At 37.9% G+C, this 25255-nt stretch overlaps 2 protein-coding genes and 1 non-coding gene across 4 annotated transcripts; 2 read left to right on the top strand and 1 right to left on the bottom strand.

Moving 5' to 3' along the window:
* Positions 1-2404: 2404 nt before the first annotated feature.
* Positions 2405-9500, bottom strand: azin1b (antizyme inhibitor 1b). The gene is made up of 11 exons (XM_047384499.1): positions 9312-9500; positions 7194-7337; positions 6865-7060; positions 6580-6753; positions 6182-6354; positions 5829-6042; positions 5603-5677; positions 5176-5341; positions 4939-5048; positions 3954-4171; positions 2405-3863 (listed from the first exon to the last, which is right to left on the bottom strand). The coding sequence occupies exons 3-11, from the start codon at positions 6964-6966 to the stop codon at positions 3788-3790; spliced, it is 1308 nt and encodes a 435-aa protein (XP_047240455.1). The 5' UTR covers positions 6967-7060; positions 7194-7337; positions 9312-9500; the 3' UTR covers positions 2405-3787.
* A 3897-nt stretch (positions 9501-13397) lies between these two features.
* On the top strand, positions 13398-25179 carry atp6v1c1b (ATPase H+ transporting V1 subunit C1b). Of its 2 annotated transcripts, XM_047382844.1 has the most exons (13): positions 13398-13555; positions 14904-15084; positions 15162-15229; positions 15364-15449; positions 16310-16404; positions 16956-17047; positions 17178-17276; positions 17414-17482; positions 19131-19223; positions 21001-21094; positions 22509-22606; positions 23084-23207; positions 24365-25179. In XM_047382844.1, the coding sequence occupies exons 2-13, from the start codon at positions 14953-14955 to the stop codon at positions 24461-24463; spliced, it is 1149 nt and encodes a 382-aa protein (XP_047238800.1). In that variant the 5' UTR covers positions 13398-13555; positions 14904-14952; the 3' UTR covers positions 24464-25179. The 2 variants fall into 2 exon arrangements, with proteins under 2 accessions (XP_047238800.1, XP_047238801.1); XM_047382845.1 differs by lacking the exon at positions 13398-13555 and having other exon boundaries at positions 14943-15084; positions 15184-15229.
* Positions 13973-14044, top strand: trnag-ucc. Its single transcript has one exon. It is a non-coding gene; the product is annotated as a tRNA-Gly (tRNA).
* Positions 25180-25255: the final 76 nt, after the last annotated feature.

Below are 25255 nucleotides of genomic sequence, written 5' to 3'. Positions count from 1 at the left end.
AAAACGAGTTGTAATACATTGCAATCAGGTTCAGTTCAATATGCAATTTGGTAAAAAAATTATTTTCTATTTATGTGGACATAGCTGATTGCATCGAGGCGTTAACTATGCAGCAATTTCTAATACTGAGCATACATGTGGTGACAGTGGAAAGGAAAATTCATTTTTTAACACGAAAGCTCCAGCAGAACCTGGCTAAGTGTGAGCGGTTATTTGCCACAACAGACTGGGGGTTTGAGAAGATAGACTCACGAAAACACAGAAGCAGGAGTTCAGGAGTACTTTCAATATTAAAGAAAAAGTAAAAGGTTAATGGCAGCAGTAGCCTTTTAAAGGCTTCATCTAGGACAGAAACATAGCAAAACATTTACGTTCTGAGGCAGTAGTTAAACCTATGAAATAAAAAAACAGATATATAACACATATAGTTAGTTGCAGCAATTGCTCCTTAAGTTGCTTTGTCCAGGAGAGATACAGTATCAGTCACAGAAAAACAGGGTCAACTGCATCATCTACAGAAGACAAACATAAGTGTCACAGCTTAAAAGAAATGATAGGCCAGATGTAACTTTTATTAAGACATAGCGTTGAGAGAGAACATGGTTGATGGTTAGGATTAATTGTAGATAATGCATAATTGAAGAGTAGTAGGAGAAAGTAGCAAAGTGAAGAAAGGTTGTCATAGCTACAGAAATTGCTCAGGATAATCTAAGCCACTCTAATTATAAGCTTATATTTGCTGGCTATTATAAGCCGGGTGTCAGGAGTGAACACTTTGCATGACTGTAAGATATTCAGTCTGTTACATTTAAAAAATGACAGATCAGAAACAGCAAAGTTTCTGAGTGTACTAAATTTAGCTGTTTTCTAATATTGTGCAGTCCTAATCCACACATGGTCACAAGCTTTTTTTTCCAACTAAACCTAATAAGTGGTAGTGCTACCCTTGGCAGCAACTGCCTTGAAGTATTTGTGATAGCTGGCAATGAATGTTTTACATCTCTGTGGAGGAATTATGGCCTACTCTTCTTCATGGAAATGCTTTAATTCAGCAGCAGAAGGTGTTTGAACAATCTTTTTAAGAGTCACGCCAATATGGGGTGCCACTGCTGAAATGCACACTGGCACAGTCTATTGCTTGGATAGTGCCACATATTGTCCATTATAGCTTTTTAAAATGAACCTAGGCACTGGCATTAGTTTGGTTACTGCCAATCCCATGCATATGGCCACATAAAGCATTGAACTACAATTCTCACAGTACCAACGTTTCCTGAAGGCAACATTACTGAGGAGTCCTCTTCCCTTTTTTTTTACCTCAAGTCTAATACTAAAAAAAACTGAAGTGAAAGTAAAGAAAAAGATTTGATGCTGTAAAAATATATTCCTCAAATATCAAAATATGAAAAAGTGAAGAAATAATTTCTACTAAATACTTCTATAATTAAATCGATTTTATTTAAACTGAAAAAACACTTATTTTTAGTTTGAGTGCAAGGTTGTATTCTTTGAGTTTTAGACAAAAACTTAAGTTGTCAAATTCAAGTTTTAGTTTTTCCAATTACATTTTTTGTTCACATTAACAGAGTATTTGGCCCTAATTTAGCTCCATAACGCCACAGCATCTCAATTAAGTTTCAGAAATTCAGAAAAAGACTTGCTGGTGTGCATCAGAGCATGGTCCTGCGTGCCTGTGCTTAGGTCATAAACGGATTATTTCCTTCACAACTACAGCAAGTTTTTCCAGGTTCTGGAGCAGCCCAGAGCATCACACTACCACCACCATGCCAGTCTTTGAAGTGAAGGCTGCCAGACAAAATATATCACTCCAACCAAGAAGTTCCACTTTTCCCTAACCAGGCCACAGAATATTTTCCATAAAGTCTTGTGGATCATCGATATATTTTTTGGGAAATGTGAAGCAGGCCTGTGTGTTATTTTTGATCAGCAAAGATTTTTGCCTGGGAACTGTTTTGTTATGAACACTGACCTTAACTGAGGCAAATGAGGGCTGCAGGGCTTTAGATGTTTTCGGTTCTTCTCTTAAATTCTGGATGAGTTGGCAGTGTACGCTTTGGACTAATGTGGTTAGTCAACCACTTCTGGGAAGATTCACCACTCTTCTTATTTTCTCTATTTGTGGATAATGACTAAGTTGTAAAAAGTTCGAATTTTTCGAAGGTTTTGTGGTAATTTGGCCTCGATAGCTAGTGAAGATAAAAACCTGCCTAAAAAAAAAAAAAAAAAAGAAAATACCTTGGATTAAGATTTGTTTGATGATCTAAATAATTTAGATTAAAACAAAAATAGAAGGCATCTGTAAGGGGCAAATACTTTTCTCCAGCATTGTACGTACATCAAACAGCCACGCCCACCCCCCTTTAAAGAAAAACACACACACAAGTAGATTTTGTAGTCAGAAATGTATTAAATTAATCACTTTCATTACTTTAACAAGCACAATTTACAGTCAAAACAGGCTATGGTCCATTAGTGCCTCAGACAATTAATACATTAGTCACTTGTAAAACACAAGGGCAGGATTCTTATAAACAGCTGCTGAGTCACATTACCTATTAAGTTATCAAACGTGAAACTGTACAAGAGACTGTGGTGTGCCCCTCGTGTTTTTCATGAGGCACAATAAAAGATCTAACGTATCATATTTATCAGAGATGCCTGTGTTCAACTATAAATGCCTTTCATTTTAAAGATAGACATTTATTTACTTTTGGTATCAGATTTTATTATCATACTTCACTAAGACAGCTAGCGTTGGAGAGCCTTCTTAAGGGACCAAGAGCGACACCAATGTGTAGATCTGAAAGCTCGTTGCTTCGAGTTCTTTTAGTCCAAATAAATTTGTGCGTTTTTAATCAGATTGACCTCCTTCTCTGTTGGAGACGAGGAGTGTGTTACTATGTGGTTTCTCTGCATTAGCAAAGGGAAGTGCAACAAGGACAATTCTGCCACTCCCTTTGAACGAAGAGAAACCCGAGGTCACAGCACATCTAATCCTGTAGCGTTTAAAAAAGCTAATAAATAAACACCATGTAAATATGTTATCAGGAAAACACTGATAGACGGGCCACAGCATATTACCTGGACAACATACATTTAAAGATGGAGTTTGAAATATGTCACTGTAATATTTGATTCCAATAAATAAAAACACCAAGTTGAGGTGTAGTCGAGCGTAAGGGTAGATCATTATCGTTTTTATACAAAGGCGTCTGACAAAGTAATGAATCTAAAGAGAACAAGAACAAAACAAAAAAATCATGTACAGTCAAAATGTGCTGGAGTTTACAAGACTGTCAGATTATCAAGAGACAATTTGATTTAACTGATTAAATTATACAATTTGTAAACTGATTTTAATTCAAAAATAAACCTTCCCAAACATGTTTGGGCTCCCATCTCCAATGAGTCATCCATTTTGTTGCATAATAACATTCGAGCTTAGACTAACGCTCTTTTAGCCGACAGATTCAGTCCTTGAGAAAGGAGCAGGACTTTTGATTATCAACCAGGCAAATTGAGGATTAAATCGAGGTATCACACAACTAACTGTTTCCCATTTCAAGAAGCAAATAAACCCCCCCAAAAAGTCAAACTCTGGAAGGAAATACTCTGATAAGACACAGCTTTTTTTTTCTCAAGGTGGCTGGAATGTTGAGCACAATTAGTCTCAGTCCGAAATACCACGCCAACCTCTCTTCTCACATGGTGAAAGCAGAGGAAGGAACATCTGTGCAATACGAAACGAGACAGGGGCCGAGCGTAGTTACGCGCTGTACTGGAGCATGGAGAAGTTCTTCATGGCACTATCCAGAGCCACACCCGCCTCCTGCATTTCGTACCTAGGAAGAATAAGTATGAAACTTAAATTATTTTCTTAAAGTCTTTATGAGTGGGAACACCTTTCATCTGCCACTAGACTCCACACTCACCAGTCAGAGGTGAAGACGGTGTAGTAGACAGGCAGCTGGCTGGAAATGGAGGCACAGCTGAACTCCTCCAGACCACATGTCCCCATGTTGGAGAAGAGGAGCCAGTCTCCCACGATGAGCTCTGGCAGAAGGCAGCGCTCCACCACCTGGTCCAGCTGGTCCAGTGATGGGCCCCACAGACTGCTGGGATACACGGCTTCGCCTGCACATAATGCATGCTGCAGAAAGGAAAACACAGAATTTAGGAAGAAATTTAAATAAAGATGTCATCGGATGAAACAGCAAATACAAAAAAATAAAATCTCTTTATTCCTATCTAATTAGCTCACGTCAAATGATGACAAAGCACCAAACATCACATTATGAGTCACATGTGATTGTACTCTTCAACAGTTATTAGTCAACTTCCACCACAAGTTTTATTCTGTGGTGTTTAAGTCATCTTAGTTCTAAAGTAAACACAGAGGCAAACAGGGAACCATTACAAAGATTTAAAAAGGCACCAATTCAAAGTGGGCTTATGGTGAAGAGGCGAGTCAAGTATGGGCTGATTATCATACCAAGTCTGTGTTGGATTATAACCGGTATGAAGGCTTAATGTTTTCAAACAGTTTAGAGTTTTCTGTGCCGCCCCTAAAACTGACACTGGTCAATGCCTAACACTAATATACAAACCTAGCAGTACAAAGCTTACCTCTGGTCAAACATGTACAAACAAAAATGTAACACTCATGCATGCAAGACACAATCTGCATGCAGGAACGAGTCTCTGGTCCGTGAAAAGTTTTGCAGCCCACTTTCAGATACATGAAAGTGTCAGTCTGCCCTTTGACTCGAATGTCTTTCTACATCAATGTTTATTACCATCTAGGCATGTTCAACCTCTGAATGAAGTATTAAAAACAGACCAGTTAGTTCCCTTATTGGAAAACCAAGTAATCAAGCAATTACTTTGTTTGTTCTCCCGGGTGGAGGCCTTACTAACCTTATGCGCTAATGGGATGGTGATGCTGCTTCCTAGGAGTTTGTGGCTGAAAGAGCCATAAACGCCCTCGTTCATGTAGTACAGGAACTCTGTGTCTTCATTCTTCTCGGCTGTGTTAATAATTTTAAAAATTATATTCAAAATACTAAATGGTATTTCGGAAGTGCAAACTCAAGAGCTGACGTTCACCGTAGTAAATTCTGCTCCGATTAGGCACAAATAAAGAGCAAATCTCACCTTGAGACAAAGTCTCCCAGCAGTGGGTCACCACCTCCTTGCCTATTACACAGACAGCCAGGGTAAAAGCAGAGGCCACATAGAAGCAGCCAGGCTGGGCCAGAACCTGCACACCTGATCGTTGGGGGAAGTAAGCATCAAGGAGAGGCCGGACAGCAGACTCAACCTGCAAAAAAAAAAAAAAAAATGTATTCAAGCTGAATTTAAAAAAAAAAGAACTCTAAAATAATGAAGTGCTGCTAGAAAGTGGCAACTAAAATATAACCTTCATTTATGTGTATTTTAGGCTCCACTAAAATACACTTTTGAGTCATCATAACACTTTTATTTCAAAGTGAAATTCATTGCAAAATCAAATTTGGATTAACAAATATTTTTAAAATTTCAACTAAAATGACAAGTCACATCATGACTATCAACTGCTGACCTGTTTGAGTTGGAACTCTGAGCCAGTAAATCCACCACCGATATCCAGGATGTTCATGTTAAAGCCCAAAGCCAGCTGAAAAGAAAACCAGTTATTTGTTCCCAGTTAGGAAAAAGAAACTCCAAGAAATTATATATATATATAAAAAAATAAATAAAAAAAAAACATGTTAAGAATGTGTAACAATGTTATTTAAGAATGAAACATTTTCAGAGTTGGAACTTACCCCCATGTCAAAAACACAGCGAGCGTCCGACAGCGCGTGGGTGTAGGCCTGCTGGAGGTCCTGGCAGGAGCTTGGGATGTGGAAGGCTGCTCCTACCACTTGGACCCCCAGCTCCTTGGCCATCTCAAGCAGATGTCTGCAGCTCTTCAGTGAGAAGCCAAAGGACATGCTGGTCTCTGCTGCGTGCGCTTCGGTAGTTAACTGCAGCAGCAGCCTGAAGAAATAAAAATATATTCCATGTAAGCCACGTGCAACTTGAAGTTTATGCTTTGAAGTGCAATGCCAGCTCAAAAAATGTAATTCCTCATTAAAACAATGATTATCAACTGCTGATGACTAGTGTTCTCATTTACTTTGCATCAGGGTGCAGACGAGCAATCTTGGACAACTCGGCCTCGTTTTCACACACAAGGTGCTGTATGCGGTTCTTGGCAGCATATTTGATGTGTGCCAGCTGCTTGAAAGCGCTCGACAGAATGATGTTTTCTGGTGGCACACCATGCTCCAGAACCAGGCTCACCTCAGCCTGGAGGGAAGAAGATGCACAAGTTAGGAGAAATTCATGGATTCCAGAATAAAATCCCCATGAAAATGTTAAAAACAAAATGCTAGAGCATTACGTAAGTTTAATGGAAAACACTTATCAGATGACAAGTAATTAATTGAGTGCTTGTGATGCAACTGCCCCAAAACATGAAATGCTTTCATAAGAGGATAAATCCCTGTGTTGATTAAATAAAGATATCCTCACCTTGTTGGAACAAACAAAGCCCAGGCCCAAGGAGGCCAGCACCTCAATGACTACAGGGCTGCTGTTGCACTTGACTGGGTAGTAAGGCTGCAGCTGGGGCACCAGGCCCTGCCAGCATGTATGCTGGCGCATCAGGGCACCAAGGTCACCCACCACAAATGCACTTTTCTCCACCTGTAAAAACAACAACAGGTGTAATTAAAAGCGGTTCAGACAGAAGTTCCCATTTCACAGAATTTAAACCTATTCTAATCATTTTGTGCAGTTTGAGTTAACAAGACTGACCTGATCTTGTTCGCAGATGTGTCCATCAATAACGTCTTCCAGAGTAACTCCTCCCTCCAGGAGTTCGATAATGTAGCTTGGTTTGTCGGGGAATCCTTTCATCTTAACTGTATTCCACTAAGCAGACAATCATAAAGAAATAAACGAGCCAGGGGGTCACGACTGAGCCAATGGGGTCCTGCCGGTATGCAACAAACTGTAAAGAAAAATAAAGAAATAAAAAAATTGAACCAACTACAGTTAACACCTCTAATTGTTTACTTTGCATTTTATTCAAAGCCTAACGTTGTGTAAGACTTGTTTTTCATGTAAATAAAAGAAACACTAACATGGACAAGTCAGGAGATGGACCTGTCCCACTATCAGCTAGGATCCCAAGGTGGCTCAGCGTTGAAGTCAAAGTGCTCCCTGTAAAGGGCCGCCCCTAGGCCCTCTGGGTAGCGCTCATACACCTGTACAGAGACAGGCGAGCCCTGGAAAAGAAACAGACGCAATGTTAGACAGGAGACAATACAAGGGGCAATATACCCTAGGTGTCAACGGGTATGGCACCATCAGCAGATCAGCAGCTGCCATCTTTGCATCAAACGGTTGATTTGTGATTACACTTCAGGCTGCAGTGCCCCTCAAAAAGAGCGTTGTATTTGCTATTTTAGGGTTGCGAATCCCCATTGGTGTAAAGGAGACACACCCAGAATATCAGGGTTTTAAAAAAAATCCTGTTAGTAACATAGCCGGGGAACAATGTTGACGTTTTGGTCTGAGAACACTGATTTACATGAAGGCGGTCTGGTAGTTCCTTCTTTCAGCTACAGCTGCAGAATATTAGGAAAACATCACATGTGCTATTATTGCCAAATACTGTATATGATGACATCAACACATTTTCCCTCAACGGTTTCTCTTGTTTTCACTATCAAAATGTCAGCAGATGCTTTTCTAGTCTGACCAAGACTCGATGTCTGTCAAAAAAAAAAAAAAAACTGAAAACTTATGAAATTAACCTGTTAAATGACTATAATGCCGTGTATTTGAAAAAGAATGTGAGCAGAACACATCTTTGTTTTAAGGCAGAATGTTCTTTGTGGCCATTTTTACCTTAGTACTTTTTACAGTAACTAATTCGATAGACAAGAGGGCTTAAAAGTAAATTTAGGGACATCTAATCTAACCAGTAAAAAGGCAAAACATCTTTCAAAAATCGTTTGTTGGAAATTTCAGGGCAAAGTAAAAAAGAAACTAGGACAGCAAGATATCACAAAAATATGTAGTTGCAATTCTATTGTAGAAACTCTTTTCTTATGCTTACACTCACCTCACTGCTCTCTTATAGTTAGTCACTAAAAGTATGCATTGGTGCAGACATTTAAAGCAGTTAAGATTTATCCAAATATATATTACTGATATGTACAGTGGAAATGCATGACATTGAAATATAATCCAAACAAACATAGCGTCCAAGCAGTCCCCTGGCCTTGTAATATTGCGATGATGACTGCAGTTCGGTTTACTGTACAGCTTTAGTTGAAATTCAACTCTGTAATAGTTGTGTTGCAGTTTCTACTCAGTTGTTTTACTGAACAATGCATTATATATTAAAAACAAATGTCAAAGTTGTTTTTGTGGTTTTAGTGTCACAATTTCTCACAGTTTTAAATCTGAATTGAAGGACATACATTAGCACAGAATGTCAACATTTACAACGACATAACACTCCTAATTTTAAACTTACATGATCAAAAAAGGACCAAAAGTAATCCACAATTTTTTGAGAACAGAAAAGAAATATGGGAAATATTACATAATTTTGTAGTTTTATTTTATCCCTTTTCTTTAACACTTCCTCTGCAACTGATTATATAGTTTGGTTATTTTTTTTAATGAAAACCCACAGTTGCTATCTTACTTCCACAAAACATGGCCGGTTTGTCAGGCATTTGATGCGTCTCACCAAATCTCGCGCATGCGTCGTGAGTGAAAACACTGAGCGACAACTTGACAAATTGAATATTAATTCAATGCGTCACTAAAGAAGATTAAATAAACCACATTAAACCCACTACTGTTACATTTATCGGCTATTTTGGCCATATAGTCGGTGAAAAAAAGAACATAAACACACCGGGTAAGAAGTCACGGCAGACTAGCCGCTAACGTTAGTGACTGTCGGCTGCTCTTCGACCGGAGACGGCTGTTTTAATGTCTTTTCATAATAACCCCAGAACAAACCTTAACACAAATACACTAAACGAAAACACACTAAACCTGACTCGCTTTTAGAGGTATTTATATGTTTAAATTCAAACGTAAGACATGCCGAAATCGCAGAGCTTTAGTGAACAGGTCTCATGTGTAGCAAGACAGCAGAAAGAGCAGCCCGCCATGTTAACGTCCGCTTAATGAGTCCTCCTTGGAGCAACAACCAGGGAGCGCTTCGTCGTACTTACGTGAGATAACGGCCGAAAGGTTTTGGAAAATCGTCTTCTCTTTTTCGGCGGAATTTTTAAAGAGTAGTGGACCCAACGTTGAAAGAAAGAAAATAGGCTATTTTTGCCATATGTTTGGGAACGGGAACCCGCGTTGGCTGAGCAGCGTTCGCTATCTTGGTTGGTGGGTGGAGAACTACTGGAAGACAGGCAGGGGGAAGTAGAAAAGGTAATAAACGGCCGGTGGGCGGAGCCAGCCGTTTCAGTTTCACCAATGAGCGCTCTGCGTTTTTGAGCGCATACCAAATATGTATTTCCGAATATTGTATCCCCGACCTGTTTATTTAGGTTACATAACCATACACTTTCCACAAATACCATTTTTGTAAATGTAAAACCTACTGTACATAGTTTAGATGTAATTTTACACCAGCAGTCAATCTTTATTTAAATGCTGAAAAAGCATGGCAAGACAAATGTGTAATATAGTAGATAATTCACAGCAGAGCTTAAACTGTTATTCACCTTTGAATAAACTTGTTCATCTGTCCCCACAAAAAAAAAAAAAAAAAAACATTCCCACGGCTGATATCCTTGTTATACATTTTATTGTGCTGCTAATGTTCATAAAAGATAATGTTGCACTTTTTAAAATGTTTTTTTTTTTTAATGTTTATTTGATAAAATCAAGCTACTTCCTGTTTGAATTACTTGCGTTTATGTGTACATGAAGATACAGTTCAGCAACCAATAGAGAATAACTGATGTGTAACAACACGTTTTCTGGATACTTATAAAATTCGGCAATGCCTTAAAATCGATTGGAAAAAGTACTTGAACTTGTTCAATTCAACCACAACTTGTAATGTAGGTCCTGTGTTCTGCAGAGGAATTATAGCTATGTGTTAGATTGATGTAGTCAAAGTCCAGACCCGAATCTGAAAAGAATCTTTGGCAAGGCTGTCTGTTCCCAGATGCTCTCCACCCAATCTGACTCAGCTGTTTTTAAATTTAATTTTCTTGTAACCTTTATTAAACCAAGTAAGAGGTTGGAAAACTAGTTTTCATTTACAACGCTGACCTGGGACAGAGGTAGCAGTAAATCAAACACTGTTTCACAAAGAAGAATGGGATAAAGGGTCAGTCTCTTAATCTGGAAAGATTTTAAAGACATACTCCAAAACAATGCAACTGGATTTGTAGCGCAAATGGGTTATACTAAATATTAACTAGCCCCAGGGGAGTAAAAACATATGCACACTACTTTTTTTTTTTTTTTTATTGCGAAAAAATGAAACCATGTATCAATTCCTTTCATTTACCAAATTATTTGCAACTTTATGCTGGTCTATTTACTCCAATAAATTACACTTAACAAAGTAATTGTAGTTCAAGAATTATGAACAAGGAAGGGAAGACAGGGCAGTTTGTGCCATTTGTTATATTACAAAAGCGTGAGGCAATATATAATGTATGAGAGTAAGGCTGATAGTCCAAACCTGCTCAGACTTCCTTTGAACAGCTTAAGGCATTTTCCCAGCTTAGTTGGAGCCTGAAAACCCTATTTTTAGCTTTCTGTACAGTGATAATAATTTACTGCACCCACCAAAATATAAAGGGACTTATTTTTATATGATTTTCTTCGAAGTGCGCTTATGAGCAGTGAAACATGCTCATGAGAAAGTTGTGAGAGTCAGTGAGCCAGAAGCCCTCTTATTGCAAAAGGATCAGGCAATTCTAGCTGAAGTTTTAAAAACCTGATTTCTGTTTAAAGTCTGTCTGCCTGTGTTTCTTGCAATGTGGGGAATTAAAATATGTTGAATTTTTTACTATTAACTCTTTGTTTTCTTTACCCCCTATCTTATTTTTCATTTTTGAGCCTTTAGCTGACCTTTTTGGACAATCCAGATTGATGTGGGAAGTTTCTAATGCAGTATGATTTTTTATATAAATTTCTATAGACCACACACCGTTAAGACAAGCAGAAAAGCTCGGCCTACATTTGCTTCAGTTATATGCTTTTGTTTTGTGCTATGGTGGAACTGTTTGGGCCCTTATCTTTGTTTTATGGCACTCAAATGAACTGAAAAAACACTCTGGCATATTTAGGCCCTAAAGATTGTGAATAGCGAAGAAAGTCCTTTAATGCAAGTCTTTTAAAATGTTTTCATCCAGTGAATCTAGATGCTTTCAGGTTTTCTTTGCAGTCATAAAAGAATTTAGAGATAACGTATTTCTAAGAAATGTATTTACTTTTCAAACTCTTGCCATTTTGCATATTCTTTTTACAGGCATAAAAGCTTGTTTTTACTACTTTTACAGGACAAGTAAGGAATGTGCTTTGATATTCACATGAGGATTGGGAGAAAATCCAATGTTGTGCTCTGGTTCCTCTCAGTCTCATTAAAATGCATTCATTGTGCTAAGAAAGGATATTTTAAATGGAGCCAGTAGTAACAGATAGAAACTAAAATCAGAATAAATAATTAGTTTCACACTTTGAAAAAAAAAAATAAAAAAAATCCAAACTAATAAAAGACAAAAATGGCATTCTTTTTATGCCCAGTATTGGCATATCAGATTTACAATGACATGTGCTGCAAAAGGTTTATTCTGATAGCAATATTTCTAACAGCAATCTTATTGCAACATTCTGATGAAAACGTTCTAAAGAAGTCAAATTGAATATAAAAATCACAGTTGTTTTAGTGTTTTTAAAGGAAAAACTAATTTCAGAACAGTCAGTAGTTTAACTATTTACATCGATGCTATCCCTAACAAAGATACACTGTTTTGGATTTTCTGTCCGTGTCGTCATAATCTTTCCCGCAAAAAATCTCATCCTAATTTAATATATATATATATTCTTATTTATTTAATTCTTATTTATTTTGTATTCTTTTTGTCACAGGTAATGCAGGAGCTTCATTGCAAACTTTTAAACACATAGTTGCATTATACAGGTGAACATTTAACTGTTAAGACTCTACAAAATAGCTATGTTTAAGAATTACAAACAGTTCATCGTTGGATAAGGAAGTTTCTCATTTCAAGACGTCTACTGCAGCCTGACGGTGGCAGCTAATAAAGTAAATATTACAGTATCTCTATCTTACCACAAGGTGGCACTGTTTTTAAAATGCTGAACTTGTCAAACACACGCTAACATCATTTGCTCTACAAAACCACTGGATTTAGGTATAATCAATGATCCGGCTTTTCCAACAAAAAATAGAAACAAAAATAGAAACAAAAAAGCTTTATTAGCTATATGATCAACATTGATCAAATGCATCAGGTCTCAAATATATATATGTTTCCAAACTCAAGCTTTAGGTTTATTCTTCTATTCTGCCACTGAGCCTAACTGACTGCTTTCGTGTTGCTTCCACTTGGGTCTGGCATTAAATCATTTTCCATACTATAAAAAATATAAGAATTTATGAGCTTTGAACAACGTTCAAAACTACATTTGCCTAATATTTGATCTATTGTGATCTTGTTCCTAACAATTTGGCATGCTGTGTAAATTACATATTAATAAAGAACTACAATATTTACAAATATATGTTGTGCCCTGTCTTTATCTCAGTTTTAACAGGGATTTCTTGAAATTCAGTGTTCCAAACAAATGCCAAGGATCAGAAATGTTATTTAATTTTAGGTGATGATAGATAGATAGATGGATAGATAGATAGATAGATAGATAGAGAGATAGATAGAGAGATAGATAGAGAGATAGATAGAGAGATAGATAGAGAGATAGAGAGATAGATAGATAGATAGATAGATAGATAGATAGATAGATAGATAGATAGATAGATAGATAGATAGATAGATAGATAGATAGATAGATAGATAGATAGATAGATAGATAGATAGAAAAAACTTTGTACCTTTCTAAACGTCTGGTTGTTACTGTAGATGTCTTGAGAGCCATGTTATTTCAATAAAGTACAAATTCTAAAAAAGTATAATTAAACAGAAATGAATAAGAAGGAAATGGATTAAAGAATAAAATGAGATATTTCCATCCAGACGTTTTAAATGCTTGTCTTTTTACTACCACACGAGGGCAGCAGTGTAGAAGGAGTTGTTGCGCAAACGCAGATCCTCTTCCTTGATCAGCTGACAGTGAGTGAGATGCCCAGCTGAAGGACCTGTGAATGTTAAACCTACTATTTTGAGCTTCATATATGGGAAGCGGTGTCTGTTTTACCGACTTAAACCCCGTGAACACAGTGTTGAGACCGTCAGGCTCATCGGTAAGTGCAGCAGTCCTCCAGTGATCGGTGTCGTGACAGCGTGTGGCTGAAGCAATAAACAAGCCCGTGTCAACAGCAGCAAGGATAACATAAAGCAGGTTTATTCAGCTGCTTTTCTTTTCATATATATTTTTCTTGCACTGATGGCTATCTGCTATCTGAGGAGTGCCCCGTGTTCATGCGACGTTCACCTCGCTTAATTAAGTGGAGGACAACTATTTAGCAACGCTTCACAGCTTAGACTGATCATATGACCGTAAGTCAGCAGACCTGTCTTTTTCCGCAGTATGCAGTTCTGCTCTTTGTAACTAAAGAAATATTAAGGAAATGCGCTCCGAAAGAAGGAAGACACAATAAGATGAAAAATAGGCCGCACTCCGTGAGACAGATGCTCTGTGGATGTCTCGCTGTCGATAGGCGTTGGTGGTATAGTGGTTAGCATAGCTGCCTTCCAAGCAGTTGACCCGGGTTCGATTCCCGGCCAACGCATCGTTTTTCCCACCTTTCCTTTTTAAATGTGAAAACATTTATCCATCAGTAAAAAACCTGTTTAAAACATTAGATGATAAAAGAAGTAATAGAAGAATCAGAAATTACAATTAAAGTTGAAGCATAGTTCATGAATAAACATAAATAGCCATGATAAGGAAAACATACTTTACAAGTTTTGCCCTGACTGGTTCCATGTTAGACTCCAAAAACTCTCCTCTGTTTTGTGCCACAAATTAAGAAAGGTGTGTTTAAAAACTGTTCTATGAAGGTGATGTCATCATATAGTGAACTCGTAAAGGTGTGGAGCATACAGCTGTGTGAGGTAAAGGTCATAAAAAGACTGGTTTAAACGAAATTCAAAGGTGGGACAGACCTTCTTTGTAAATAAATAAATACAAAATAATGGCGGCAGGAAGGGTAATTAATTGCACCAGACTAACTTTTTTACTTTTTAATTTTTATTTACTCTTATAATTTATATAATTATTTATGAATTCATTTTGTGTTCTTGTTCTTCTTCTAGTGTGCACATTTTCCCCCTTCACTTTTTTAAAAATAGACTTTACTAGTACTTTACCATAGAATACAAATACAAACACAATGTCTCTGTTTTCCCCTAAATATCACTTGACTTTCTACAAATTTGCAGTTGCAGATGTTTTGTTGTTGCCAACCTCTGTTATTTTATTTAAATGTTTTTATACCAAGGCACTGTTTTCAACTTACATTAATCCAATTTCCAGGATTTCTTGTGTTTTCTGTGCAGAAGACCAACACATTTTTTTTAAGCTGCAACGTATTACTCAAAGTTGTGTGCTTAATTCAGATCTAATAACTATTACTCCTTCCTGTTCAGTGATTTCTCTACACCAGCGGCCGGTTGGATAAACTTCCTGTGGGCAGCCATGACAGAGTTCTGGTTGATCTCTGCTCCGGGAGAGAAGACCTGCCAGCAGACCTGGGACAAGCTGATGGTGGCCACCTCACGCACCAACGTTCTGTCCACCAACCACAAGTTCAACATCCCCGATCTTAAAGTAATGCAAAACACTTTACATAATTGCACATTTTGCTTGTTTTACTTCATTGTATGTCTGGATATTACATCTAACAGGTTGGGACTCTTGACGTTTTAGTGGGCCTGTCGGATGAGCTCGCTAAGCTAGACACTTTTGTGGAAAGGTAAAATCTGCCACTATGACCTTGTATGATTATTATTATTATTTTTTGGATAGTTTGAAACTTAGTTTAACTTGTTTTAGAACCTAACTTTATTTCCACCTCTTCTATATGCTGGTTTTTAAAACCATGTTCAGTGTGGTGAAGAAGGTTGCTCAGTACATGGCTGATGTTCTGGAGGACAGCAGAGACAAAGTCCAGGAGAACCTACTGGCCAACGGAGGTAATCATCATCAATATACACTTCCCTGCAAAAGTATTCATAGCCCTGGAACCTTTTCACCTTTTACAACCACAAACTTCCATGTATTTTATTGGCATTTTATGTGACAGACCAACGCAAATTGGTACCTAACTATGGACCCAAAAGAGAAATGATACATGATTTTTAACAGATAAAAATCTAAAGGTGTGTTGTATTCAGCCTCCTTTTCTCTAATACCGCTAAGTAAAATTCAGGACAATCAATTGCACCAAGTCACCTAATTAGTAGATAGAGCCCACCTATATGTAATTGAATCTCATTATAAACCCAGCTGTTCAGTGAAGGTCTCAGAGGTTTGTTAGAGAACATTGATGAACAAACAGCTCCATGAAGACCAAGGAATGTTGCAGACAGGTCAGGGAGAAAAGTGTGGAGAAACATAATCCCAAGGTTTAAACATCTGAAAATGAAGAGTATGGCACAACTGACAGCTCTGGAGGAGCTGCAGAGATCCACAGTTAAGGTGGGGGAATCTGTCAATAGGACAGCAATTTGTTATTCACTCCACAAATCTGGTAAACTAAAAGTTTTAGGTAGAAAATTATTGCTGAAGGAAAGCCATCAGAAGGCTAATTTGCAATTGACCACAAACCATGTTTTTGTTCTGTTTTTTACAGATGCCTTCCACACTTTTCAGATTTTTATTTGTGAACTTTTTTTGAAAGCCATGTCTCATTGAATACAGTGAAGTGTTTGTAACAAAATGGCAAACGTTTGAAGGAGTGTGAATACTTTTGCGAGGCAGTGTAATTAAACAGCAATAAAGCAACTCCTTCCCTTCATCTCTTTATTGTTGATGACCTTTACGTGGTTTGCAGTCGACCTGGTCACCTATATTACCAGATTTCAGTGGGACATGGCTAAATATCCAATCAAACAATCACTAAAGAACATCTCTGAGATCATCTCCAAGGTAAACCCACTTACCTTTATGTTATCTTTTACTGGAGTATAACATTTATTTCATATACATTTTTTTATTTTTACTTATGTCTGAAAGAAAAGGAACCTCTTTGAAGTTTTGTGTTTTTACTATTACAGACTCTATTTTAAGAAAAGCTTTAAAAAAATTAATAAAAACTTATTTTGCAACTTTGTTTAAGCCTTTAATGGAAAGACAAGCATTGAAGTATCCGTATTTTAGAGGTCCTCTGCAGTGTCCACTCACCTTCTCTGGGAAACGAAGAATTTAATTACTGCAGTTTTGCATTAGTTTTGCAGTTCAAGTCTTTGTTAACAATTGAGGGTGCATGTAAATGATCTGCTGCTTAGGTTTTAAAAACTATATTACTAGTTTTTATTTTAGGTTTTCTGAAAAATTATGTTGGACAGGAGTAAAAAACATTCTTCATACTTCTTCCTGTTAAATAAGGTTCACATTAGGTATAAGTTTCAAGTTTTTGTTAAGTGAGTTAACATTGCAGTAAGTAAGGTGATATTTACTGTCTCCCAAATGGTTTCTAGCAAGTGACTCAGATAGACAACGACCTGAAGGCCAGAGCTTCAGCTTACAACAATCTGAAGGGAAACCTGCAAAATCTGGAGAGGAAGAATGCGTGAGTTATCTTGAAACACGGGCTATTAATTGTGACAAAAAGAACAAAAAGGCTGATCATTCAATGGAGAACATACAGTAGAGATAACTTTTCAACTAGCAGTCTGAAGTGACTTTGTGTCTTCTTTCAGAGGGAGTTTGTTGACCAGGAGTCTGGCTGACATAGTGAAGAAAGATGACTTTGTGCTGGACTCAGAGTACCTGGTTACCATGCTGGTGGTTGTCCCTAAGTAGGACATTCTGTAATATTATCTGTAACCAATATGAGAAGAAGATTCTGAATTTCTATAGCTGCAAGATATGCTGTTTTGTATTATTTTACTTAGCATATTGCATTAAGGAGTTTATTTTCTTTCTTTCTCACCAGGACGGACTACTCTGACTGGCAGAAGACGTATGAGACGCTGGCAGAGATGGTTGTACCTCGTTCCACTAAGTACGTCACTTTAAAATCTGCTGTAATTAATCTTTTACATTCATGTGGAGGAATAATTACCGTCTTTTCTTTACAGAGTTGTTTTAATCAACCATAATCCAATGTGCACGAACTTGAACGGCCTGTTTGAGGTCATGCCTTGGGCTGCTTGATTTGTTTTGAAAAATTAAAACGAATTAATTTGGTCAATATTGAAAACAATTATTTAAAACAATTGAGTGTGGAAAAACAATGCATTCACCCCACTTAGAGAACAGTGAATAGATTTGAAACATGAAATTCACCCTGATACCTTCTTGTTGAACATTCCCATAAACATACCAGCAAGCCTATATTCGAATGTAAGGCATTATATAACAAAATAATTAATAATAATACACAATTTAGTTCCTTTTAACTGTTGAAAAAATGTAAACTGCATCTAATGAAATAAAATCATTCAATTATATAAAAAAAATCAGCAAAATATCAACACATTATAAGTATTAAAAAAGAAAACTAATATTTGTCACTAATAATAAGATTTTTTCTACCAAACACGTTTGCTCATGTTTTAGTGGCGCAACTAAAAGATCCTAAACATTTATTCAGATTTCGGTAATATACATTCGGTAATAGATCACACCAGATTTAGATTTGAGATGGTTGAGCAGATTTGATGTATTGCAGACGAACGCAAACACCATCGAGAAACAAATCTTGTACGTCGTGTTTTTTTTTTTATTCGGGTCTGTGCCTTAGAATCTAAAGTGTTTCCCCACAAATTAACTGATGACATTTTTATTCGCTGAACAATGCTGCTATGTTTTTACTGAGTGTGCTGGTTACTTCACTCTTTTGCTATTTTGAACCTTTGCAGTTTTGTTCATTTCATGCCTGACTGATTCCAGGTCTGAAATTAGGTCTAACTTGGGGTGTTTTTGCACCGACCACATGTCAATTAATACCCACCTGAGTGACCCATGACCCATGTCACCCACTCAGTGACAACTTTACTTGCGCTGACATTTTTCAAAGCTGCACGAAGGACATGGGTTCAGCCTCTGGAGAGGCTGAAGCATGTGTCAGATGGGAGACATTACAAAATAAGAGGACACATGCAAAAATAAATACTAAAATATTGACATTAAAAATTGTTTAACGGTGTGAGCTAAGATCAAAATTGGATGAATAATTCGATTAATTGCACAGTCCAAGTCACACCACAAGTTTGGACTTTTACTAGGCCGCTCCAAAAGCTTTACTTGTTGTTATTTTTTAAGCTGTTAAAAAAATTATCTATTATGTGTGTTTTCTTTGTGGTTTTTGAAGTTCAGAAAGAACCAACAACAACATTTTGTTTGCAAGTCTCTCTGAATTATAAGCATTTGTCATTAAAATCCCGCAACGCTGAGCCACATGTAGCATTTCTGACCTTTTTACAAGCTAAACAAACACAGACGCTGGGTTAGTATCTTTGTGTATAAATTAAGTTGGCCTCCTCTTGCTCACCAGCAATCATTACAAGCCATATTTACCAAAAGCTAAGAACAACATGCAGTAAAGCTGAGTCTAAAGTTAATGTGATTTTTCACTTGATTACCTGCTAAAATATGCCAAACATGCAGTATGATTCTAGCTTCAACATATTTTCCTCTCTTTTACGCAGGCAGCTGTTTGAAGACAACGACAGCGGCCTTTTCAGTGTCACCCTCTTCAGGAAGGCTGTAGACGACTTCAGACACAAAGCCAGAGAAAACAAGTAACTTTTACTGATTTATCTGTTAAACACAGACATGGACACATTTGTTGGCTTCCTTGGTAATGTTGGCTCAAAATTTGTATTTTTTAAAATGAAAATGCTGAAATATTTTTTATTATTTTAATGTTATATTTATGTATTGCTCCCAGTGCATGTTGGACTCTGGCAGGGCTGCCCTTTGTCATCGGTCCTGTTCATAACTTTTATGGACAGGATTTCTAGACGCAGCCAAGGGCCGGAGGGGGTCTGGTTTGGGGACCAGTGGATTTCGTCTCTTCTTTTTGCGGATGACGTGGTCCTGCTGGCCCCCTCTAGCCAAGACCTACAGCATGCGCTGTGGCGGTTCGCAGCCGAGTGTGAAGCGGCTGGGATGAGGATCAGCTCCTCCAAGTCCGAGGCCATGGTACTCGACCGGAAAAGGGTGGCTTGTCCTCTTCAGGTTGGAGGGGAGTTCCTGCCTCAAGTGGAGGAGTTTAAGTATCTCGGGGTCTTGTTCACGAGTGAGGGAAGAATGGAGCGGGAGATCGACAGACGGATCGGTGCGGCTGCCACAGTAATGGGGGCGCTGTGCCGGTCCATTGTGGTGAAGAGAGAGCTGAGCCGAAAAGCAAAGCTCTCAATTTACTGGTCGGTCTACGTTCCTACCCTCACCTATGGCCATGAACTTTGGGTCATGACCGAAAGAACGAGATCACGGATACAAGCGGCTGAAATGAGCTTCCTCCGTAGGGTGGTAGGGTGGCCGGGCACTCCCTTAGAGAAAGGGTGAGGAGCTCGGCCATCCGGGAGGAGCTCGGAGTAGAGCCGCTGCTCCTCCACATCGAGAGGAGCCAGTTGAGGTGGCTCGGGCATCTATACCGGATGCCTCCTGGACGCCTTCCTCGGGAGGTGTTCCAGGCACGTCCAACCGGGAGGAGGCCCAGGGGACGGCCCAGGACACGCTGGAGGGACTATGTCTCTCGGCTGGCCTGGGAACGCCTTGGGCTCCCCCTGGAGGAGCTGGAGGAAGTGTCTGGAGAGAGGGACGTCTGGGCGTCTCTGCTGAGTCTGCTGCCCCCGCAACCCGGACCTGGATAAGCGGAAGACGACGGACGGACGGATGTTTTCCCTGAGCATGCGTGGGTTCTCCCTGAGTACTCCAGCTTCCTGTCACAATCAAAAAACATGACTGTTAGGTTAATTGGTCTCTTTAAATTGTCCTTAGGTATGGGTGTGTGTGTATGTATGTGTGTGTGTGTGTGTATGGTTGTTTGTACAGCAAACTGTTGTAGACCTTGCCCATTTCCTGTCTGGGAATTGAACTGTGAATACAGGTCACTAGGTCTACAAAATCATAAAAAAAAGATAAATTTACTTCAAGGCTTTTTTGCTTGTTTACCAGGGGTGTCAACAAGTTTGTCCACATCTGTAGCTACTCTGTTAGGCTTTTTATAGCTTTTGTAAAACAATATTGTAGCTGTTGCCCTTCATATCAAGTTTTCTACATTTGATTCCCAGCATAATGTAACAGTTTGGTTGTTTTTGTAATGAAACATGTTGATATATGAATCATGAATCCGTCCCTTCTGAATAGACACCCAATAATAATGACAGCTGAAGTAGGTTTTATAACACCCCTAATTTTATCTACCCTTGACCTTCCCAATTAGCAGAATAGAGGGCTTCTATTGTTCGCTTTGCCTTTATTTTATTTTTATTTTCATTAGTAGTGGTATAGCGCACTCCTGCACATCCGTTTGTTTTCCTCACCAGCTCTCTACTGTGTTTTTTGGATCAGGTTTACAGTGCGTGACTTCCACTACAATGAGGAGGAGATGAAGGCAGACAAAGAGGAGATGACTCGTTTGTGCACAGACAAGAAGAAACAGTTTGTAAGACCTCTTTTCTTCCACATACACTGTGACAAAGTAGGTGATGTTAATGTTCATACAGACAGTATGAAGGAGCTCTGAGTTGTTTTTCAACTGAATTTAGTAAAGGTTTAGCTACAGTGATAATTGTATTGATATTCAAGTAATAACGAAGTAACCCAGTACTTGTTTCTCTCACATTTGAAGTATTTTATATATACAGTGGTCTCCGTTCTTCATGCACCTCTGGTAGAAATGGTTTGGATCATTTTTCTAAAGAATGACCCAATAACGACCCGTTTTTAAAGAGCCCATGATGCAGTAAAGTGTAATACGATTCCCAGCGTCTTTGTAATAAAACCAAGCCCACAGCATCACAGATCATTTACTGCCTCTAACATTGTGGTACCATACTCTTACATACAAATGTTTTGTAGCATTTCACGATCAGTGAGCTTAGATTTTTTTAAATGTTTTTTTTTAGTTACTTCTTTCACTATCCGCCTGACTGTCCATGGTAGAAGGTTTACCTTGGGATCTTTTCCGGCCTCATTTGTCCCAGCTCCAGTCATTTAAAACTTTTTAATAATTTTTTTGACTTAAATGGACATTTTTAGGGCAGTACCTGTTTCCTCGATGGTACTTCTAGATTCACAGGAGGTGGTTCTACGAAGAGGGTTGAGTGGATTTGAGTCAGGGGTATGATGGGTCATGGGTCACCCTTTAAATTTGCTGCCCAACCCTTACCTCATCCAACTGGATAGTCTTGAATATGTAGTATTTCTTTATGGATAAACTTAAGATAGGAAAGGACAAGTGTTGATGAGATGAAACAGTTATTTATATACATAATCAATTATGTATTTAATAAATTAATCATATGTTTTTAGTCATTTGAAGTGCCCTCACTTCTTGACCCACTTCTCAAATGTAACTGAAAGAAAATATATAGTTATGTATTGGACATAACTTTCAGGTTCTGCCATAGCATCATTGCTAAATAAAACTGTGCCACCCCGAGAGTACTATTTTTTTTTTTTTTTTGGTCATCCCTTGCAGAGAAAAGAGTCTTTGCGTCATATTTCTATACCTGAAAAACAGGAAGTCGTGGATTACAAAGGAAAAGTTCCTAAACCTTCTGACCAACTTAAAAACATAAAGTAACCCCAGTTACTTTCATTTTAATGGAAATTGTTTCGGGTGCCACGGTGATTGACAAAAATATTTATCAATCTCCCGTTTTTTTTTTTTGCATACTGCAGTGAACAGAACAACTTTTCAAAACATTTTCATTGAAAGAATTTTCTACTGCACTAAAGGATGAATTGTACTTTAATACTTTTCATACTTTTCTAGCTGGGGGTACCGATACATGTTGAAGGGTGCTACATATTTATATTTTACTCAGTATTAAACTACTTTTTTGTCAATGTAGGGCCCTTTGGTGCGATGGCTGAAGGTGAATTTCAGTGAGGCTTTCATCGCATGGATTCACATTAAAGCTCTGCGTGTGTTTGTTGAGTCAGTATTGAGGTGAGAGCAGGTTAACATGTTGCATCGATCATGTATGCATTCTTTAACGTTTTAGATCAAAGGAACGATGCCATCAGGCTTGAAAATTATGTAATGTGATTTTTTTTCATATATATTTTTTTTCAGTTCTAAATGAGAAGAGCAAAAAATGTAGAGCATGAAAAATTACTTTGTGTTTTTATTCATATCTCCATTTTGTACTAGATTAAACTCTTATACCTCTGTCAAGGTTGAACCCTTTGATTTTTTTTCCCCATGAACTAATCTTTTGTGGAAGAGTTGTTCCCTGGCCCTCTGTTTTATTGTCTGTGGTCTTATATTGCATCAAGAGCTTAAACATAATGTAAAAAGGTCTCACCTCTGTAGGAATATCTGCTGCTCTTTTATGTTATGTATTTTGTATTCAAATGTGCCATAAATGTGTGATATTTGGACATTTGAGTTTGGAAAAGCATTGATCTGTGGTCGTGTTTGTAGATACGGGCTGCCAGTTAACTTCCAGGCCATGCTGCTTCAGCCCAACAAGAAGAACATGAAGAGACTTCGAGAGGTGCTGAATGACCTGTACAAACACCTGGACAGCAGTGCTGCAGTCATTGACGTAAGTGTCCGCAATAGCTATGGGTTATCTGGTGAGATGATTGACATTGGTGTTATATGAGCAGCACTGGACAGAGAGCTCTTCAAACTGTACAATTTCTACTCTTACTGCTAAAACAAACTATAATTAATTCACACTGGTTTGATAATTAATGGACTCAGCTAACAGCGTGTTTCTAATCTTAGTGATAACTTTTTAATGTTACACAAAATTTTTTGTCTACTTTGCAAAATAGTTCAAGCTCAGTCAGATTGGATGAAGAGCATCTGTTAGCATCGATTTTCAAGTTTAACCACAGACTTGTAGTTAGATTTAGGCCTTGATTTTGACCGGGCCATGTTAACAAATGAGTTTCCTTCGATCTGAACCTTTCCATTGTAGCACTGGCCGTATATTTAAGGTCATTGTCCTGCTGAAAGGTGAACCCCTGTCTCATCCAGGGGGGTTATTCCGGGATTGTCCTGTAAACTCCATCAATCTTCCCATCTACTCTGATTAACTTCCAAAAACAGCATCCCACATCATGATGCTGCCAAAATCATGTTTTACCACAGTAATGGTTTGCAGTGTTAGTTTTCCGTTACACTTGACTAAACAACCTTCTTCCAAATTTTTTCTGTGCTCCTACTTGGCTTGTGGCAAATTTTAAGCAGAGTATCGTTTGGCTATCTTCAAACAATGGATTTCTTGCCACTCTTCCACAAAGGGCATATTTGTGTATACGACGTACAGTTGTCATATCAACTGAGCTGTGGATCTCTGCAGCTCCTCCAGAGTTACAATGGGCCTCTTATATGCTTCTCTGATCAATGATCTCTTTGACAAAGCTGCGAGTTTAGATAAACAGCCATCTTGTGAATTATGCTATTCGCTTTCTATCTATGGGTGTAAAATACATTATTTGCAAGGCACTATGTTTTTTTTTTTTTATGGCAGAACAGATAATCGGACTACATTAGACAGTAGTGATTTTCTCTGGGAAATGAATGCTGAGTAGATCATGTGATTGGTTGAATGAAGCCAGCAGTTTTACATGTTGTTACAATTAATTATTCATTGTAATTAGGAAAAGAAAGTCTTGTGTAGTTAAATTTTAAGCTAATATTTGGTGTAAGTGTAACTTGACTTTTGAGTTGAACTTTGGTTTTGGCCTCCAGGCTTCCATGGACATCCCAGGTCTGAATCTGAGCCAACAGGAGTACTACCCGTACGTTTACTACAAGGTCGATTGCAATCTGCTGGATTTCAAAGTCTAAAAACGTGGCCATTACCTTAATATGCTGTAATGTTTTAATGTGACATGCATACTTTTACAAGCTTTGATTTATTTTGTCTTTTGCCCTATTTTTCCTGTTTGTTTATCTATTTTTAAATTTTGATGTTTTCTTGTACATTTCTAAGTCGACATATCAATTATGTCTTTATGGTAAGAAAGCAAAAAGGGTCAACTCTACAGATTTCTGTTGTTTGCTCTTTGCTCCTTGTTGTATGTCAATCGTCTCTCAGTCTACTCTCAGGAGCACTGGTGACATTCCCTTTTTCCCTTAAACATGGGTACACTTGTGGGAGATATGAGAATACGGTTAAAAATACTGATTTATGCCTCAGAATGAGCAACCATGTTTTGTTTGCTTGTTTCTTTCACATGTGTTGTGTTTATCTGTCTCAAATAGGTGTTTACCTGTTTACATTTACAATTAAACCACTGCATTCCTTCTTCTGATGTGACGCGTAAAGCACTGAGACCAATCAGTTTACAAAGGGGCAATGTTGCTTTCTGTATACTCCACTGATTTCTTCAAAGAACATGAACAATAATATATGTGCTAATGGTGTATTGCTAGTATGAATGAAAATAAACCACCTATTTAAAATTGATGTGAAAATAAATGCAACATGTAATATATACAGTTTTTTGGGCTCTATAAGGCCTGTAAACCTGCTGTGATGTGAATAAAACCATTACAAATGAGTTGTTAAAGACAATTGTGAAATTATTGGAAGGAACTCTTGATTTCTGTTTCTGGCAAAAAACCCTGATAATATAT

This window comes from Girardinichthys multiradiatus, chromosome 13 (assembly GCF_021462225.1).
Source record: "Girardinichthys multiradiatus isolate DD_20200921_A chromosome 13, DD_fGirMul_XY1, whole genome shotgun sequence".
Classification (NCBI taxonomy): Eukaryota; Metazoa; Chordata; class Actinopteri; order Cyprinodontiformes; family Goodeidae; genus Girardinichthys; species Girardinichthys multiradiatus.
The sequence above is the reverse complement of the archived record's forward strand: the minus strand, read 5'-3'. Positions and strand labels throughout refer to the sequence as shown.

Excerpts from the sequence above, each read along its gene's own strand:
- azin1b (XM_047384499.1), bottom strand. The coding sequence starts at position 6,966 with ATGAAAGGATTCCCCGACAAACCAAGCTACATTATCGAACTCCTGGAG. Across the intron at positions 6,355-6,579 it reads GCTTTGTTTGTTCCAACAAG|GCTGAGGTGAGCCTGGTTCT; the intron begins GTGAGGATATCT and ends TCTTCCCTCCAG. Across the intron at positions 5,678-5,828 it reads GCTGTGTTTTTGACATGGGG|CTGGCTTTGGGCTTTAACAT; the intron begins GTAAGTTCCAAC and ends TTTTCTTTTCAG.
- atp6v1c1b (XM_047382844.1), top strand. The coding sequence starts at position 14,953 with ATGACAGAGTTCTGGTTGATCTCTGCTCCGGGAGAGAAGACCTGCCAG. Across the intron at positions 16,405-16,955 it reads TCTCTGAGATCATCTCCAAG|CAAGTGACTCAGATAGACAA; the intron begins GTAAACCCACTT and ends AATGGTTTCTAG. Across the intron at positions 19,224-21,000 it reads CACAAAGCCAGAGAAAACAA|GTTTACAGTGCGTGACTTCC; the intron begins GTAACTTTTACT and ends TTTTTGGATCAG.